General features: G+C 39.4%; 1 protein-coding gene across 2 annotated transcripts; it reads right to left on the reverse strand.

The window, feature by feature from the left end:
• Nucleotides 1–1,179: 1,179 nt before the first annotated feature.
• Nucleotides 1,180–16,481, reverse strand: LOC115456213 (transcription factor GATA-6). Of its 2 annotated transcripts, XM_037444599.1 has the most exons (8): nucleotides 16,338–16,481; nucleotides 5,412–6,624; nucleotides 5,123–5,315; nucleotides 4,630–4,808; nucleotides 4,238–4,369; nucleotides 3,477–3,594; nucleotides 3,261–3,405; nucleotides 1,180–2,379 (listed from the first exon to the last, which is right to left on the reverse strand). In XM_037444599.1, the coding sequence occupies exons 2-8, from the start codon at nucleotides 6,618–6,620 to the stop codon at nucleotides 2,325–2,327; spliced, it is 2,031 nt and encodes a 676-aa protein (XP_037300496.1). In that variant the 5' UTR covers nucleotides 6,621–6,624; nucleotides 16,338–16,481; the 3' UTR covers nucleotides 1,180–2,324. The 2 variants fall into 2 exon arrangements, with proteins under 2 accessions (XP_037300496.1, XP_030041039.2); XM_030185179.2 differs by lacking the exon at nucleotides 3,261–3,405.
• Nucleotides 16,482–17,750: the final 1,269 nt, after the last annotated feature.

Raw genomic sequence — 17,750 nt, forward strand, 5'->3', positions numbered from 1 at the left:
AAACACTTGCTTGAGCTTTTATACCGTAATTGCATGTTTTTTTTTCATTAACAAGACATACAATACAATACAACAAGACATCATTATGCAAAGTCTACATTGGACTGAGATAAAGGTAAGTGGAAGGAGGAGATAATCTTTTGTCTTTTTTGGTGCATCGTGTTGATGAACTAATTTAACAACTAGTATGTTTAGTGATATTAATTAAAATATATTAAAATTTAAACCGCTAAAATTAATATGAATGCTTATATATAAATCTCTCGCCGCGTCTGTCTGTCTGTGTTAACGCGATGAACTCAAAAAGTAACAAATGGATTTGTAAGAAATTTGGTATTGAGATGGTTTGAGACCCTATGAAGGTTACAAAAACTTTATGCCATATAATTTTTTATGTCGGGAAATTAAGTAAATACCGGGAATTCTATCCCGAAGCTGTAAGCAAAAGCTAATAATATAATATAAATGTCTTATAAAAATATTTATAAAAGGAGGTATTGAGTTCCATTGATGATGATGATAATTTATTTGATACGAAGTATCAAAAAAACTACACATTGGAAACACGTGAAACTTTATTGCAATGATTTATATTATTATGTTGGAGTTGGCGATTAGCTGTTATAATTACTTCTAGCGCCATCTATTTTCAGACAAATATTTTACGACACTGTACATTACTAACGCCATCTTCTGGAAACTAATTGCACACTTTGCGGCACTAGTGTAGTATGGAATAAGGATAAGTTGTTAATAAATTATTACAGTTATTGAGAATTGAGATAATTATATGATATTGCTAACTTAAGCCATAAAATTTTAACAAGTAAAATAACTTCCGGTATATTCGTTTTTATTGATGTTTCATCGATATTGATATTTATATAATAAAGAGACGATAACGCCATCTATTACTGAAATTTTAGATTGTAGTTCCGAATCAAACACAAAGATGGCGTTGTGGGTCATGTTGAGTTTTCTGAGCTAAAATTTTATCTCCTGTGTAAATATTGCGTGAGCTGACGAAACCGCCGTTACAATGTTACCGTTTGATATTTTTATACGAGCCAAGACAGGAACACAGTTTATCTCACATTTCAAACACACATTGTTTGTACAAGTGCATGTTTGTATGATAGAGCTGTGGAATGGTGTGAACAGGTAAATAAAATTCAGACGTTGGAGGCAACAAATTTTATTTCGCCATTCATTTAAAAAAATCTTATTATACAACTTACAACACGACACATAAATAAACATATTTACAATGCATACACACTCTCATTCAATGACATTTACACTTATAACTATTTGTATATATTAATAAATTCGTTTTTTCGCTACTCTACGCGATGGAAAACTAATTGTTCGTTTATTTGTGGTTTGTCACGTGACCTCAGACCGCAGACGGCATGTCACATCATCTCTATATTAGGGTGAGACTGAAATCTCTAAAGCGAGTTAGAAGTCACAATATAGAGATGACTCTATTATTTGTTTTTCTTGTAAAATTAAATGAATACGTCGATTTATAACCAAGAAGTAAAACCGAATAAAATTATTCTATTAAAATTAAACTATTTTTCGGATTTTGTCGCGGTTTTAATATTTTAGTTTTCTCCATTAAAATTATTTTACTAAATACACTCTAAGATTTAGGCCAAACCTCGCTTTAAAGTTATCAGCCTACAATGACGCTCGTTTACATGAAGCATGCGTGGGTACTTATTTTACATATAGGTCATACTTAGGTATGCCTTGATATTTATATACAGAATGCCTTTATATTATGCTATGTACAATATTACGTATATACGTATAATGTTCGCTATTGACATTGAACAGAATTTTTAAGTTATCACTAAGAATAACAAAGGAATGTGAATATCTACAATATTTTAGACCGAGCTGACGATAGTTAAGGAACCATGGGCGTATCCAGCTTTTAAAATAGAGAGGGACAATTCTATAATTTTATTCCGGGGGGCAAACGGAATTTATATAGATAGTCTCAATAATTCAACATTACACAAGTACTTACATACAAAAGTATGTAATTATGCTGAATCCATAGGAAGTGGGGAGAGGGGCTCAGCAGCCCAATCCTGACCCCTTTGATAATCATATGCAAGTAACATTTTAGAGTGGCCAACACGATTCCCGCTACCATAACAACACGAAGACCAGCTTCATATCTTTGGATGCGCTTTAGTGTAACAATGGTATTATTCATTGAACATCAAATTGTCTCATTCACTTTATTCTAAGTAGATCGTCTACGCGACGTCTTGTGGCTCCGCTGCGTCGGTCGTGTCGCGGGCGCGTTAGGGCGGCCGGTAGTGCGCAGGCGCCGCCGCAGCGCGCTCTAGCGTGGAAACCCTACAAACACACGCCGCCACCGTCACTCACACACCAGTCCCTATCGACGGACTGTGTCTTAAGGGATGCCATCTCATAGGCATTATGTACATGGGTTAGTAAGTTCTGCCATAGATCCAGAGAGGACGTTTCAAAATGCATTATAGTACAATTTAAAAAACCTGTTACCATATATTTGGAGTCAGTAAAAGAGATAGCATCCCTAATGCTGCGTATGTACAGGAAATAGCTACATTATTAACATAGATAGATATATATACTATATAGAGAGTACATTAATTTTAGTATAGAGTTCTGAGAGGAGCATGTTTTGCGCGCACCACATAGCTTAGCCTCACAAGAAGAGTGTCTCACACGATATAGGCAGTTTTACGGAAAAGTAATAACTTCAATGTCGAGTAATGTTAGTCATAAGTATAAACGAAAATGAATAAATCATTTGATAGGGTCTCATTTTTTTAATTATGTTTTGAACTCTGTTGTGCATAAAACTCTTTTCTTTAGGGAGGTTTTATAGAGAAGCATTTCTACACAGCTATAGGGTGGGCGCAAACCTACAAACCTCTACAAGGAAACACATACAAAATTACTAAGAGACAGTATCAGTTGAGACACATTGAGGCTCTGTGTGCACAGCCTCCATAAACCTCGAGATAACGTAAGTACATGCAAATAGAAGTTATGCGAAACTACGAGCCAATTAGTACAGTTAGAGTTAGCGAGAGAGAAGTCGGCGGAGTGCAAGTGCGGGTGACAAGCCGATATGCGGTACCAGGGGAGCAGGCGCCAAGCGGAGTGATAGTAGAGTGCGGACAGAAGTGAAGTTGCACCGGCACGGAGAGGCGCGTGCTTGGTGGTGGCCGGTGGCGGGTCGTACTCACATATCGGCTTGGTGTCTGGGGGCAGGCAGCAACAGAAGCGGCGCGCCCCCGGCCCCCGCCGCCCCGGCGCCCGCTCCCCCGGCGCCCGCGCCCGCCTCCACCGCCGCGTACAGCGGAGGCAGCACCTTGTGCGAGTGTGCCTCCACTGCGGACCAGCACACTACGTTATCAGTAGGTCGCGGCTCGAGCCCGCGGCGCTGACCGGCGCCTACATACCGGAGAGCGAGCCCGCGCCGCCCGGCCGCCCCACGCCGCCGTGCCCGCCGCCCATGCTCTTCGGCTTGCGCTTGCGCGTCTGGATGCCGTCCTTCTTCATGCTCAGCGGCCGATTCACCTGCACATACCACACACGTGTATTGTACGTACATACATATGTCATAGACAGTCACACGCCGCGTCACTGCGCTCGCAGACGGGAAACTCCTCGTAATCTCCCGCCACGCGGTCCTATCATCCTTTAAACAAGCGTATCTACTCGCTAAGAGATAATTGATAAAAGATTATTTATCTCATTATGAATATTCGTGGCCGCGCAGTGATAATTCTCTATCAGTCGGTAGCCCCGCGTTTTATCTCGCGAGATTAGATGAGACCCTGTGTTTTGATTTTTTATACAGGCCCAATATTTGCTGAGGAGTTCCCTGATAACTGCAGTGGCCTCCGATTAGATACTAGATACCTGCGCGGCGTGCTAATCACCGCGCACGCGCCGGCGACTAACTATCGATGCACTGCGTTAGCGCTGTATCAACACCATACGTATGCTACTGCCCTACTCGTCACAACTACGCAAGGAATATCAATATACAGTTTTACCCTGGCATATCAAAATATGTTTGAGAAAACAACACTATCTAAATGAATATCGACGAAAGAATTAAGTTGAATTTCAACGATTGCCGAATTATCGGCATTTACTGAAAAAGTATAACCGGCAAAACCCGCTAAACAACTCTTAGGTAAAGTATTATGCTTACATTGTGCAGTTTGAAGTAAAGTCCGCAGGCGTTGCAGACCGGCTCGCCGTTGTTGTTGCGTCGCCACAGCGTCGTGTTGGAGGTGCGGCAGTTGGCGCACGTGACGCCCACGCGGCGGTTACCGTTCGTCGGCTACACATACCAACATTATTATTAACCTTAATTGTTTTGGAACAAGGACCTAAATATTCTGTTTATGTAGTTGGTACAGCAAATAGCGCGAGACCTTTAGTGGGCATAGATTAATGAAGAAGTTTAAGAGAAGTATCTATACGAATCACAACACTTCTATTTCTAAATCAGCTCGTTTATACTGTATACTTATAATAAGTAGATAATCCTAAATGCCATGTCATCTAAGCTAAGCTAAAGTAGTTACAATGTTTCCTTACGAGAGCCTGTTGAGGTTTCGCCTTCTGACCCTTCAATGGCGGTCGGTTGACGCCATTAATTCGCGTGTATAACCCGCACGCGTTGCACAGGTAGTGGCCGGTGCCATCACGACGCCACAGCGGGGTTGTGGCGGCTGCGCAGTTCACGCACTCCTTCACCTCACCCATGCCTGCCATGCCTGGTGAAACACAGCGAGATTAGCCAGTTTTGTCTTCAAGAAAGGTCAGTTTATGTGGGGTCTGGTACATGGACATGAAACAATTGCTTCTATTGAGGGAAGTTGATGGGCTTCCAAAAATCAGATTTCTCAGATCTATTTGACGAGATGTTTAATCTAATGAAAGCACCGCAATGCTACTAAAATCGGATTGAAAAGAGTGCATTGTATTCCAATTAAATTATACATAAAAATGTGTGATGATAAAAAGATAACAATACACCAAATTGCTACTCTTTCCTCTTTTCTCATGGAAAGGCTCAGAAACAACTTACTCGGATCAAAGCCGTCATCGATTGGCAGGAGATTGTGAGCGGACCACGCCTGGTTTGGCGCAGGGTACCCCTCCACCAGCAAGCCTCCTTCGTATCCTGAGACAGGCACGTATTCCACGCCTGCACCCTGGCCTAGATAGTGCTCGCCGCCCACTTTGTACTGCACCGTGTTGCCGTGCGTGTATAGTGTCACCTGTGAGGATAGAATTATATATTTTGTCACCATTAAATTCTGAAATGTTTAACCACAGTCCTTATACCATCATTCAATATTTTTGCTAAAACTTACCTGTTGAGAATTGGGACTAGGAGGGGCCTCATACACGGCCTGTGATTGGGGCACTACGGAGCCATAGACGACGTGTGCGCCGCGCGCCGTCAGCGAGGAGGACGACAGTGTGGGGTCGCTGCGGTACAACAGTTGTCCCGGCGGAGACTCGTCCCCTCGCGCGCCTCCCGCCGCTGTGCCCGCTCCACTTCCCGCGCCGCTGTACAACGTTAGCAGCTCCTTGCCGCCGCCGCTGTAAGCCCCGTAACCCGCGCCGCCGTACTGCGGACTCTGGCCTGCGTATGCATAACCGCCGTGGACAGAAGTCACGGGCTGCAAGCTTGCGTACGTTGTAGGCCTCGGCTCTGTCTCGCCGCGGGTCTCGTACTTAACCTGCTGGTAGGCAACTCCAACTGATTGTTGATTATTAAGTGACGTGGTCTGTATCATTTCGAGCGCAGTAGAGGCCGCCACCTGCTCGCCTAGTACGGCGGTGTATTGCCTTCCATCTGCCCCTGAGCTGGGAACGCTCTCTGCAGCGGCGGCAGCCGCGTACGCCTGTAATTCCGTCTTCTCCTTATGAGCGAGGAAGGCGTCATGAGCATGTTCGTCTGTATCGCCATCCTGTGCAACGATGACGTGGTGCGGGGCTCCATACCGCAGCGTAAGCCCTCGGCCATACGCAGGCCGCGGCGGCGCACGTGCATATTGCGCCTGTAACCTTTTGTCCGGTGCCGGTGATTGTAATGTGCGATATGGATCCTGCTTGAAAGAAAGGTACCGCACTGTCTCTGCCTCGGCCAGTCTTAGTCGCTCTTCGTCATAGTGTTGGTGTTGTTCGCGTACATCCGACCCGTCCTCCATTTTAGGCGCGTACTGCGTGTGCTGCGGGTCGTGATCGAGCTGAGGTTGCTCTGGCGGCTCGTCCTTAACGCCGTCGTCGCCGATCTCGGAGTCGTCGGTGGTGATATGTCCCGCGGCGGTGATAGTGCGCACGGCGCGGCGCGAGGTGATCACCGACTGCGAGTGCGGCTGCGGTGAGTCGCCCGGCCCGGCCTCGCTCCCCGCGCTCGCCTGGTGTTCTACCCCACCACTGCCGGCATCGCCCTCCCCACTCTGCTCATTCTCTAGCCGCTCCTCGCTCTTGACTAGCTGCAATGCCTCCGCGGAGGAGTTTTCCTCGCGTTGTTCCTCGGTACCGATGCGGACCATTTGCCCGACGTTCTCCATGGCTCTATAGACAAAACAAACATTAGTCTCCTAATGTTTACATTACACCGGATTTTTTAAAATATTGAAGTCGTTAATTTAGCATGACTAGTAATAATAGTGAAGTTTAAAACCGGTGCCTAAGTAAACTCGGGGCTCATTTGGAGCGGAAGAGCGGTGCGCGCGTCGCGGATACACGTCAAATAGGGAACTAGTACAAACACCGGCGCCGGCGCCATCTTAGGCATAGCACACATCGCTCTGTAGAGCCTGTCGGAATTGTAACGTTGAACCCCGCACGTTGAATATCTACCTAAAACTTAAAACCCACGTTATCATGAGTTTTTGATTGGATTAATGAGCAAGAAAACAAGAGAGAGGACGTAATACAAAAATATCGCGATTGACTTTCGAGGAAAGAAAAAAGTTTAAAGTTTTATTGACTCCACCAAGTAAAACAGTGAAGCAATTTTGTGCCAGTATTTTCATGCTGATGACAAAACTGTTTACAACATAGTTCTACCTCTTATAAACATTTGCCGTGTGTAAATATTGTTCCCCGCTTAATTTATCCGAAAGCGGAACATTCTAACATACTCTACTGTAATTACCAAACAAAAAACGTAACAAATAAGCACACAGATACTTTACGTCAATATATCAAATTGCGTATCAAGATCTCTTATTTAGCTAGTTGCTACACATCTTCAGCAATACACAAACTTTCCTTTAGTACACCAGTATTCCTCAAGCTTTATGTTCAATGCATTTATACAACAACTAGCGACCCGCCCCGGCTTCGCACGGGTGCAATGCTGCTACTAAATACACTACAGAAATACTGTGAACGTTGTATATAAAAACATAGCGGCCCGCTCTGGCTTCGCACGGGTATAACATAACAAAATAACAGTATTTCTCCACTATTTAATGGATGTTATTATACATATAAACCTTCCTCTTGAATCACTCTATCTATTAAAAAAACCGCATGAAAATCCGTTGCGTAGTTTTAAAGATTTAAGCATACAAAGGGACATAGAGACAGAGAAAGCGACTTTGTTTTATACTATGTAGTGATACGCTTACAAACTACTACATAACTTCTTCTTACATCGATATTTCTTAAGCTATGTGCTCATTGCATTTACAATGATATTATGGGTAGCAGTTCTCAAACTATTCTCCGTACATGTCTACATTTACGATGATCGATGCGCCGGCGCGGGACGCGGGAGGGCGTCGAGCCCTCACGTTTATGGCGATGTGTCGCTGTTTGCTCGGCCCGATCCTGCGATAACGCGATAACATATATTAAAGTCATGCGTCCCGCGCCGCGCCCCTGTAGGGCTAGGATTGTTCATTAGTCAAACATAGGGAACGGGTATACGGTCTATCAGAATAGTGAGTCAGTATGAGAAGGTCTTTATGCTGGTTACGGTCGTTCTTAAAAACTTATAATTTAATTGGAGTTTGCTATTTCATTTCGACTGCAGTGCGAAGAGTCCTTATAACCCGACTTAAGCCGGCTTCTTTTTTAGTAGAATTTATGTAAAATGTGATTATCATCAGAACGACCGGCAGACCATATTTACACATATTAGTACCTAAATATTGTGTATATGTGTCTAGGTTCCTTTTCCGAAACTTTCATCCTTCGCCACGGTTCCATAGTAAAGGTTAAGCTAACTTTTCCTGCTGTTTTAATATAAAAAAATTCGGATGCGTAGTTGATATCAAGAAAAGATAATAATAAGGATATATTTTATATCCGCCCGGATAGCAACCACCGTACACAAATTGTTAAGCCCGCCATAGTGGCCCACGTAAGAGTGTCGCTTTACGAGATCAGCGTGTGTATGTCCGTTTCCCACAGGCCTGCATAATTGTGTCAACTGCCGAGGAGTAATCATCTCTCGGCAGTCGACATCGTATTGGACCCCATTCCATTTACAATACGGTTCAATGGAGTTACTTTGCCATGTACATATACAATCAGACTAAAGACTGCACCGGCCGGGCACGTCTAAAAAAATCTATTGAGTGCACCCAACGAAGCTTTTATTTTCGCACTGAGTACTAGTACTACTCCTTAAGTAATTTTCTTATTTTCAACTGTAATACTTCTAAAAATGTTGAGTACTTTTTATGTTTTCAACTGTTTTTCTTCTCTATATTTTTGTATAAAATTTTATGTAAAGCGATTTTAATAATATACTGCATAGATTAATATAACAATGATTAACATCTCCATGTCCATCTTTGCAAAAACGAAACACACCAATGACAGTAATCATATTCAACCATCCGATAGATATCTACTTTACGGATAATATCTTATCTTTTTTTAGTTTATAGAAACACAGTGAACCAACAAAAATATGATTTTAAATGTTTGTAATTTGTTAGTAGAGTTATTATATAAGAATTGTTGAATGCGCTTTGTGCAGTAGTCATGAATTTCCTATGTATTGATGAAGAGTATGTATTAATTATCTTAGTAGACATAATGTTAGCAGCAGTGTAAGTATGATTGCCTCAATGGCGTAGTATTACGGTACGACTGCAGTGTCGAGGTCTCGGGTTCGATGCCCGGGTCAGGCAAAATGATAGTGGGTTTTTCCACTCAGTCCGGAGTCTGGAATTTGTATTAGATATGGCGATAGGCTCGCTTCCTATCATATCATGGGTCGGAATACATACGGCGGGAAGTTGTTATAACAGTTGCGCTTCGGCTTATATTAAACAAAGCAGTATAGCTCTGTTTACTACAAAACAAGGATTGAACATTAAAACTAACAATAATAAAAATATTTGCATAAATAAAAACGGTGCTAACAATTTGTTTATCTACAGTAATTATCCTACTTATACTTAAATGCGCAAGTTTATCGTTTGTGAGTGATAAATTGAGAAACTGATAAATGCTGTTTAGAAATTTGGATAGACATGTGTCGATGTGTGAGTCCTGAGTTCCTAGGCCAATTTTTATTGCAGAAAAATCCTTAACAAGATTTTTAATCTATGTCAAGTGTAACTGTGAGCAAATGATTCTTATAATTTAAAAAACGCAGCACGCATTTATCCTCGAAGGAGTAGGGAAAGGCGCAACTAGGGCACTCACTTTCATCCGTGTGTGTCCCTATGATGTAATAGAGAGCGAGCAAACAAATTCCTGACTCCGATATTGAGAAGAAAAACCCAATATCACTTTGCCCTACTTTGAAATATACTTAAGCACACGCGATTTTCGCATCAGTGGCGAAAGATAACATTTTCCGAAAGTTTTTTTTAGTACTGTAATATATGCGGTCCACAAATCGTTCTAATGATAATAAGATTTTATATAAATTACGAAAGAGAAGCCGGCACGAATCGGGTTATATGGACGGGTTATAATCTATAAATAATAATAAAATAAAAAAACAGAAAATTAAAACCAGAAAATATTCTTCATTCATAGATGATTTGTGGCACAATATTAGCAGAGGTAAAGAGGAGTATGTTTCATTTGTTAATGCAATATCAAAATCACCCAGTATTTTATTACAAAAAATATTCTTTGACTCATGTAAAAATAAATGAATGCAATATATCCTACTTATGTGTAGGATTTCGCTTAAACCAAATCTACCTGATGCATTTCTTTATTTTTCAGTTCATTATTCATTACTCATCAAGTTTTAAGAAAAAGTAATCCGCGGATGCCGACAAGACGTTTATGTGTGACCGACTTTTACTAATGGGTGCTATGTATTCTATATTGTATTATAACTTATGCTTGTCGGGTATGTAACAGGACTACCGTCATTTTCTGCTTAAAGTCTAAAATCCTTTGACAAAAGACATGAAACAATGGTCGGCTTTAATGCTTTTGTGACACTGAATGTTTTAGGTACAGGAATTGGTTGTGGCAGTGACTGACCGAAATGAAAGGAAGCTATTTAAATATATTCATTAAGTGCGGCATAATTGTTGCTACCATAGAGGAATCTGAGGTTAGTTTATTTTCATTAGTCAATATAATTTAGACTGTATTGTACTTACTACAAGTAAGTACTCTTGTATATCTTATTAATCCTAATTACATTACCCGCGGAGGATTAAAAACAGTGGTATTTACGTGTTGATAATTCAAAAATATCTGGCGACCAAAAATTTCCTGACACTTAAAAGTTCAAAGAAAAGAAAATATATTTAATTTAAAATAATCGCCATTTTGCTGTAAATAAATTAATAGTGAAATATAATTGTGTAAAAGACATTAGGTATGGCAGATTTGTGGTTGGTTAATTTAAATGCAACAAGTTACACAACTACAAAGTTGTCATTGCAGTTATAATAATATAAATTCAATAGAAAGTATTTCAAAGCATTACTGGTAAATAATAAAATTTCGTTACATATTATAAAAGGAAGTCCTAACCCACGTGTCTGTCTGTACGCGGTAAACTCAAAAACTGCCAAACTGATTCCGATAATATGTAGTATGGAGATTGTCTGAGACCCTGGGAAAGACATAATATGCTCTTTTTATCCTTGGAAAATATATAGTGGAACTGTTCTCTCGGACAAAGATATTCACGCGGGTGGAGCTGATATAATTTTATTTGAGAAAAGTTGGTCATAAATTTAATTTTTGTTAGCAGAGATACTTTATGTGTTTGATTATTTTTTGTGCATCGATCAGTTAAATTTATTTGCGCTTGTCTACAACTTTTGGGGCTATAAATACACATAATATATTAGCATAGTATTTAGGTATAAAATAAAGATAAATTATTTGCGTTCGGCTAAAACTTTTGGGGCTATAGTGCACATAATATATGTATTATACCTATGTATATGCATAAAATAATACAAAAGAAAACTAAATAGTTTGCAATTCTCGGTTCGTTTACACTACTCTGTAAAATTACATTTTGCTCATCAAATACTAAGATTCCGTCGTGTGGAGGACAATTTGGTTTAAAAGTAATTAAGATTTTAGTTTAAATAACAGTGACAATGTGACATCAAGCTTAACATCTGTTTGTCAAAACATAACTAACGATGTGTAAAATATAATACATAATTGTTTTATTATATTTGTAAGAGTTAAACATCAAGGCTAGGCTACGTTTTGACAATATTTAGCGGTTTTGTTGCCAAGCGTTACTTTCATTAATATATTAGATGCAATATCAGCATAATTTTAAATTACTTCGCCTCAGCTATTTGTAAGTTCCAGGCAAATGATATTATGTTGCAGTGGCGAAAGCTAAAAGTTTCTGAAAGGGAAACAACATATAGGCACTAATAATATACGTATATGCGATCTAGAAATCATTCTACTAATAATTAGATTTTACATAAATTATGAAAGGGATTGCGGCGATAGGTAGCCTAGTTGGTTGTGGAACGGACTACCGAGACGAATGTCCGCAGGTTCAAATCCCAAGGGCACACAACTCTGACTTATAAAATTATGTGTGTTTTCTTTGTGAATTATCGTTTGCTTTAACGGTGAAGGAAAACATCTTGAGGAAACCTGCATGCCTGAGGAGTTCTTTGAATTTCGAGGGTGTGTGAAGTCTACCAATCCGCACTAGGACAGCGTAGTGGACTAAGGCCTAATCCCTCTCAGTAGTAGAGGAGGCCCGCGCCCAACAGTGGGACAGTATATAATACAGGGCTTCGGGTTGAAGGCTTCGGGTGGAATCGGGTTGTAGGGACCCTTGACCACTGATATGTTGACTTCCTTGTAAGAAACTGATATTAGTCACTTCTAGGAAAATTACCTAAACACGGCAGATGTTTTATATTTAACTAATTTATTCACCCACTCATTATTTATGAACAAATACTGTTTTACCAACAGCAATGACTTTAATTTAATTAAATATTTGAGAGATTTCATGCACATACATTGTAAATTTACAAAGTTTTAGAGACATCTTATTATGTTGAAAATTATACAAGGATGTGTTTCCTTGACGTTAGAATAAATCTATCCAATTATTGTGTGACTGCTTTTTTCATCCATATGTCGTATTAAGAAAAAATATGCCTGTATATTTACGAACGAACTGGCTCAGGTCGCAGGAAGTCGCTGGATGCAGGCCGCTTCCAACAGGTCGTGGAGATCCTTGGGGGAGGCCTATGTTCAGCAGTGGACTTCCTGTGGCTGAGATGATGATGATTTATAGACAACTCCAGTGACAAGACCGAAGAGGCGGTCTTAGTGGGAGGCGAAACGCCCTAGAACCTCGCGCGGTGTCTTTGAGGTCCTTTTTTGTTTACGATCTTGCCGACAAAACTGTTAATCCGGTAAATTTCCTCGCGTCTTTTTCTTTTTTTCGACTAGGGCCTCGAGTCTGTTAAAGCCACCACTGCAAGACCACTAATTCAGCCTCATGATGCGGTTTTCACACTGACTGCACGCCCATGCACGTGGAGACATTTGCCACGGCTCTAGGCACGCAGTTCAGTGTATATACGGACATTTGTCGCGGCTTTAGCAAAACACAGTTCAATGTATATACGTCTTGATTGCAACTATACATTCAGGCCTATGAGGGTTCGGGAACAATTCTTGGCCTTCTCCCGGAGGAACCTTCTTAAGATAGACGGAGGTCTATCTTAAGAGGGTTCCTTTCCTTCCCCCATACTTCCTTCCCCTAAATGTCCCTTTCTAACTCTCCTCCAAGCTCCTGTAGTCGCTAATCTAGGGGATTACAGTAACCCATTCGCAGGTTTGCTCCGGTGTTGACTGCGAGCTCCAATACACAAAAAAAAAAACATAATGCTCTACAGCTTTAGAAGAACTGCACCAAGTCGAGTTCACTAAACCTATTTTAAATTTTACAAAATTTACCTTATACAATATACATGTATTAATTTTTTTAATTAAACTACATACATTTCCGTTTTCAATCCTCGTTCCGTAATATTTTTAATGTAGGTATAATCCTGCCGTGCTAAGCGCAAAAGCGGTATGTCAAGGAAACCTTATTTGGAGATAATTGAAGTTTTCTAAATATAGTTTTATAGTTTTGTATGTAAAACTGAAATGAAACTCTTTTAAGGTTTTTTAACAAGTTCTAAACAAGATACCGTTAATTAGGTAAGTTCATAGGATGGGTATTTCTTTAAGCTATCTTTTTAAAAAATATATCAAAATCTTGATATTTATAACGACATAAAAATCAAGATTTAGATTTTTTTTGAGATATCCCTTTTGAGCTTAGCACGGCAGAATAGTTGATGTAGAAAAATTACTGTTATAAAAATAATTCTTTATAAAAAAGGTAAAACTAAAAATTGGTCAGTCTAATCCTATCCTATCCTGGTATACATGCTGTATTGGAACATATTAATATTTACTAACCTTTAGTTGTTGTTGTTGTTGTTGTTGTTTTACCTTCATTTTGTAATAAATATTCTATTCTACAATATCCTACAGATATTTTGTAACAACACACTTTATGTTCCAATAGATTAAAGAATTCTTATCCGTTTCATTTATTTATATAAAGTTCTCCAACGGTACAAACATTTTTTATTTCTAATATAAAGTACTAAAATCGAATTCTGATGTGTACTAATTATAAGAGTACACATATCTGAATCTTAATAGATATTTGTGTGATAAATTTAACCTTTCAGCACTTAATGCGTGTATTACTGGCAAAATTCAAACACTATTACAATCTTTCTCATCTATAATACTAAAATTAATTGTTGTGCGTCAGTTTCAATTTTGATTGCATTACACGGGTTACATAACATTTATGTCCTGCCGAACGGCAATGGTGGCCTTTTCCTGTATGATAATAGTTTGCATGATCACGCTAAAGAAGTGCTAGATTGCCCTAGCCCCTTTTATACTACTCTCTCCGCTGATAAGCCAAATTGCCCTGACTTACGAATATGATTTAATTTTTAATAGCATGATCATGTTTCATTCATAGAAAATTATCACGTAATCAATATTTTCTTTGTAATTTACTGTTACGGCAAACCTATTGGAAAAGACCTTTCGTAGACAACTTTTTTTTTATTTGAAGAACAAGACAAGCTTGCCGTTCGCCTAGTGGTAAGCGATACGATCGCCCATAAATACCAGAAACACCATCCAACACCTTGAATTATAACGTATTGTTTGGTATTCTCATGCGCTCGTCATTCTGAGACATAAGTTATTGTCATATTGTGTCCAGTAGTCACACTGGCTACAATGTTTTTCAATCCCGAACACAACAGTGACTACATGCTGCTGGTTGGCGGCAGAAATAGACATTGCGGTGGTACCTACCCAGGCGGACTCTGGCACATGAGAGACCAACAGTAAATACTTTACTATAATATATTCCTCGAAGTCACTTGTTTAAGTGATATATTTTATGTAACACAATTAACTATTGTTAATTAAAGAAATTAATTGAAACAGTTGTATAGTTCGTTAACATTTTATTAAGTAAGTTTATTATTATATACTGAATTATAGAATACTTTGTTATCTTAACTTTCTTTAATTATAACGTATTGTTTGGTATTCCACTAAGCTCGCAATCATGAGACATGAGGTGTTAAGTCTTATTATATCTAGTAGTTACACTGGCTACAATGTTCTTCAAACCGGAACATAACAGTGAGACTTCGCTTGAGAACTTGGTGTGAGATATTTTGTTTTTTACGAAAATAGGTAAATTTTATAATTTATTGGTAAGCGTTTATCAATGTATTACTTTCCGTCGGATATTTTGAGACGCCAGTCGAGTTATTAATATTATCTGCTGGTAGGATGTATTTTGTAACCCCAGGATAGCGATTATCATACACAATGTGTTAAAACCCGCCATAGTTGCACACGTAAATTTATCGCGTTTCAGGATCAGCCTGTGTATATCCAGTACAGGCCGGCATAATTGCGTCTACTGTGGAGGGATATTCACCTCTAGTTAGTCGATATTATATATAGATCCCACTCCGCCTACCATCATGTGGAGTAGCGTCGCACCCGTATAACAAAAAAATAATGCTTTTAATTTTTAAAACATAATGCTAAGTTTATGTAAAAACACATATTATTAGTATGTACCTATATGTGTTTTTTTTTACTTAGATGGTGTTCAATAAAGAATTATCTATCTAAGATCACGGCATGTTTGTATCATTTATTTGTTCCACGACTAGATGAGAAACTTTACTAATAACATTTAAGCATTTCATTCTTTAAGTTTTGAAAACAATTCACGTACATTCGAAATTCTTTTGGAGAACTTGCAAGTACGTAGGTTTCTTCTACAAATTTTTCTTCTGTTAAAGCGATTATTAATAAATACACTACGTGAAGTATGCGGTGTGCTTTGATACGGAAGATAACAATTTGGTTTCAACGCTCAATTCCAGATAATGTAAATTGAAGTGCCTCATCACATTTTAAAGAGATATTTGAAGGTTTACTGGGCGACACTAGAATTACATTTTATGTTCCATGTCTATATTTTTATAATAAAAAATACATGAGATGCAAAACATTATCATAGATAAGATATGTGTTTGATTATTTTTTTTTTCACGCGAAGATTTTCCCGCCCTAAGTTTTATAGTGCGTAGAGACACGCGGGCAGTGATGCTTTAAAACAGACACTACTTTTAATACAATACACCGTATACTCAACACATAAAAAATAAAAAAAATGAGTTATTGAAGCCAGATTCTAATAAGACGGTTAAAGATTTCTTGACACTCACCTGTACACTAAATCCACTTATAACTCACGTTGTATCACAGTCACAGCGTCGCGGATGCGGCGGGTGAGCCGCGGACCGACACTGCTATAGCACACCCGACCGACGTTCTCCGCCGCCCGCGCCGCCGCTGCCTGCGTCTGTGTGCGTGCCTGCGCCGCTCCCAATTGGCTGGCCTGCTCCATTCCCCCTCTCCATCTTCCCCGCACCGCCGCTTCATCACGTCGAGTCCTCCCACACCGTTCCAGCGCACCTCACGCCGAGGTGTTGAACACCACCTGAAATTAACAGCTACGCATGTAAGACTATTACAACGATATGCAATGAATAAGTCAAGTTAATGTGTTTAGCTGTTAATTTCTGGATCTTTAATCATTTCCTCTCTGCTTTGATTTCTAACAGTGGCGAAGAGTAAATATTTCCAAAAGGGAACCCGACACAACATATACTTAGGTACTATATGGTGTGGTATGATGTAAATGCGGTCTCCAAATCGTTCTAGCGATAATGAGATATAAATTACGAAAGGGAAGCCGGTAGAAATCGGGTTATATGGATCCTTCGCTTCTGATTCCTAATATACTTTCACTAATAGAAAGTTATGTTATTCCTATTAACATTGACGTAGATTAAAACTATTATAAATCGCTAGTTCTATTTACGTTACTTATTATTTACCTACGTTCTTTAATAAGTAGTTATCGGGATAAATACTCAAAGTATAAATACTGCTAAGAATTATGTATGCCGGCTTACAAAAATACTAGCGTCATCCATTTTGAGTTCAAACTACTATTGCCCGGCGACAGCATGCCAGGGGGCAATATCCTGAGCGCATAGTTGTTGAGTTTCATAATGCTCAGTGATTCGGTGTGCCTGCGTTGCTACCATGCCTTGAAACCATGGTAGCAGTCTTAAATGTAGTACTAAAATATGAGTCTATGTAAAGCTATTTTGTGGAGTTTTTTCTTCAGCATGTACGGGCTTATTACCAAATACAAACGATAAAGCAACAATCTTCGCTGTTGCATATCGTTGGCAATTCGATTATCAGTTAAATTAGCCTTAAGGTGCTACACAAAGGCCGTCATGCATGATAACTGTTAGAAAACCAATAAGAGCTTCTTTCCGTATTGTGTATCTGACATAAAACTTAACGTCTGATCACAATACTTAACGTCTGCGCGGGGCTTTAGATTTCTCAGTTATGTTTTTATACTTTATCATGTTATTTATCACGAGCGTAGTACCGGTGATTGTTGATTATCATGCAGGTAACAGTTTAGTGTTAAAGATAATGTAATTTGGTTTAATTGCCCCATTGGCCTAGAGACTGCTGTCAGGTTACCTACGTCTTCAAGACTAAATAAATATGCTGGCTAGTAGTTGCGAAGGATGCAATTTTCCTAAAAGGAA

This window comes from Manduca sexta, chromosome 28 (assembly GCF_014839805.1).
Source record: "Manduca sexta isolate Smith_Timp_Sample1 chromosome 28, JHU_Msex_v1.0, whole genome shotgun sequence".
Lineage (NCBI taxonomy): Eukaryota > Metazoa > Arthropoda > Insecta > Lepidoptera > Sphingidae > Manduca > Manduca sexta.

What these genes read in the sequence shown, in the direction of transcription:
- LOC115456213 (XM_037444599.1), bottom strand. Translation starts at nt 6,620, where the DNA reads ATGGAGAACGTCGGGCAAATGGTCCGCATCGGTACCGAGGAACAACGC. An exon ending in TTTACTTCAAACTGCACAAT is followed by an intron (nt 3,595 to 4,237) that starts GTAAGCATAATA and finishes TGGTATGTGCAG; the next exon opens with GTGAATCGGCCGCTGAGCAT. An exon ending in CGGCGCGGGCTCGCTCTCCG is followed by an intron (nt 3,406 to 3,476) that starts GTATGTAGGCGC and finishes GCTGGTCCGCAG; the next exon opens with TGGAGGCACACTCGCACAAG.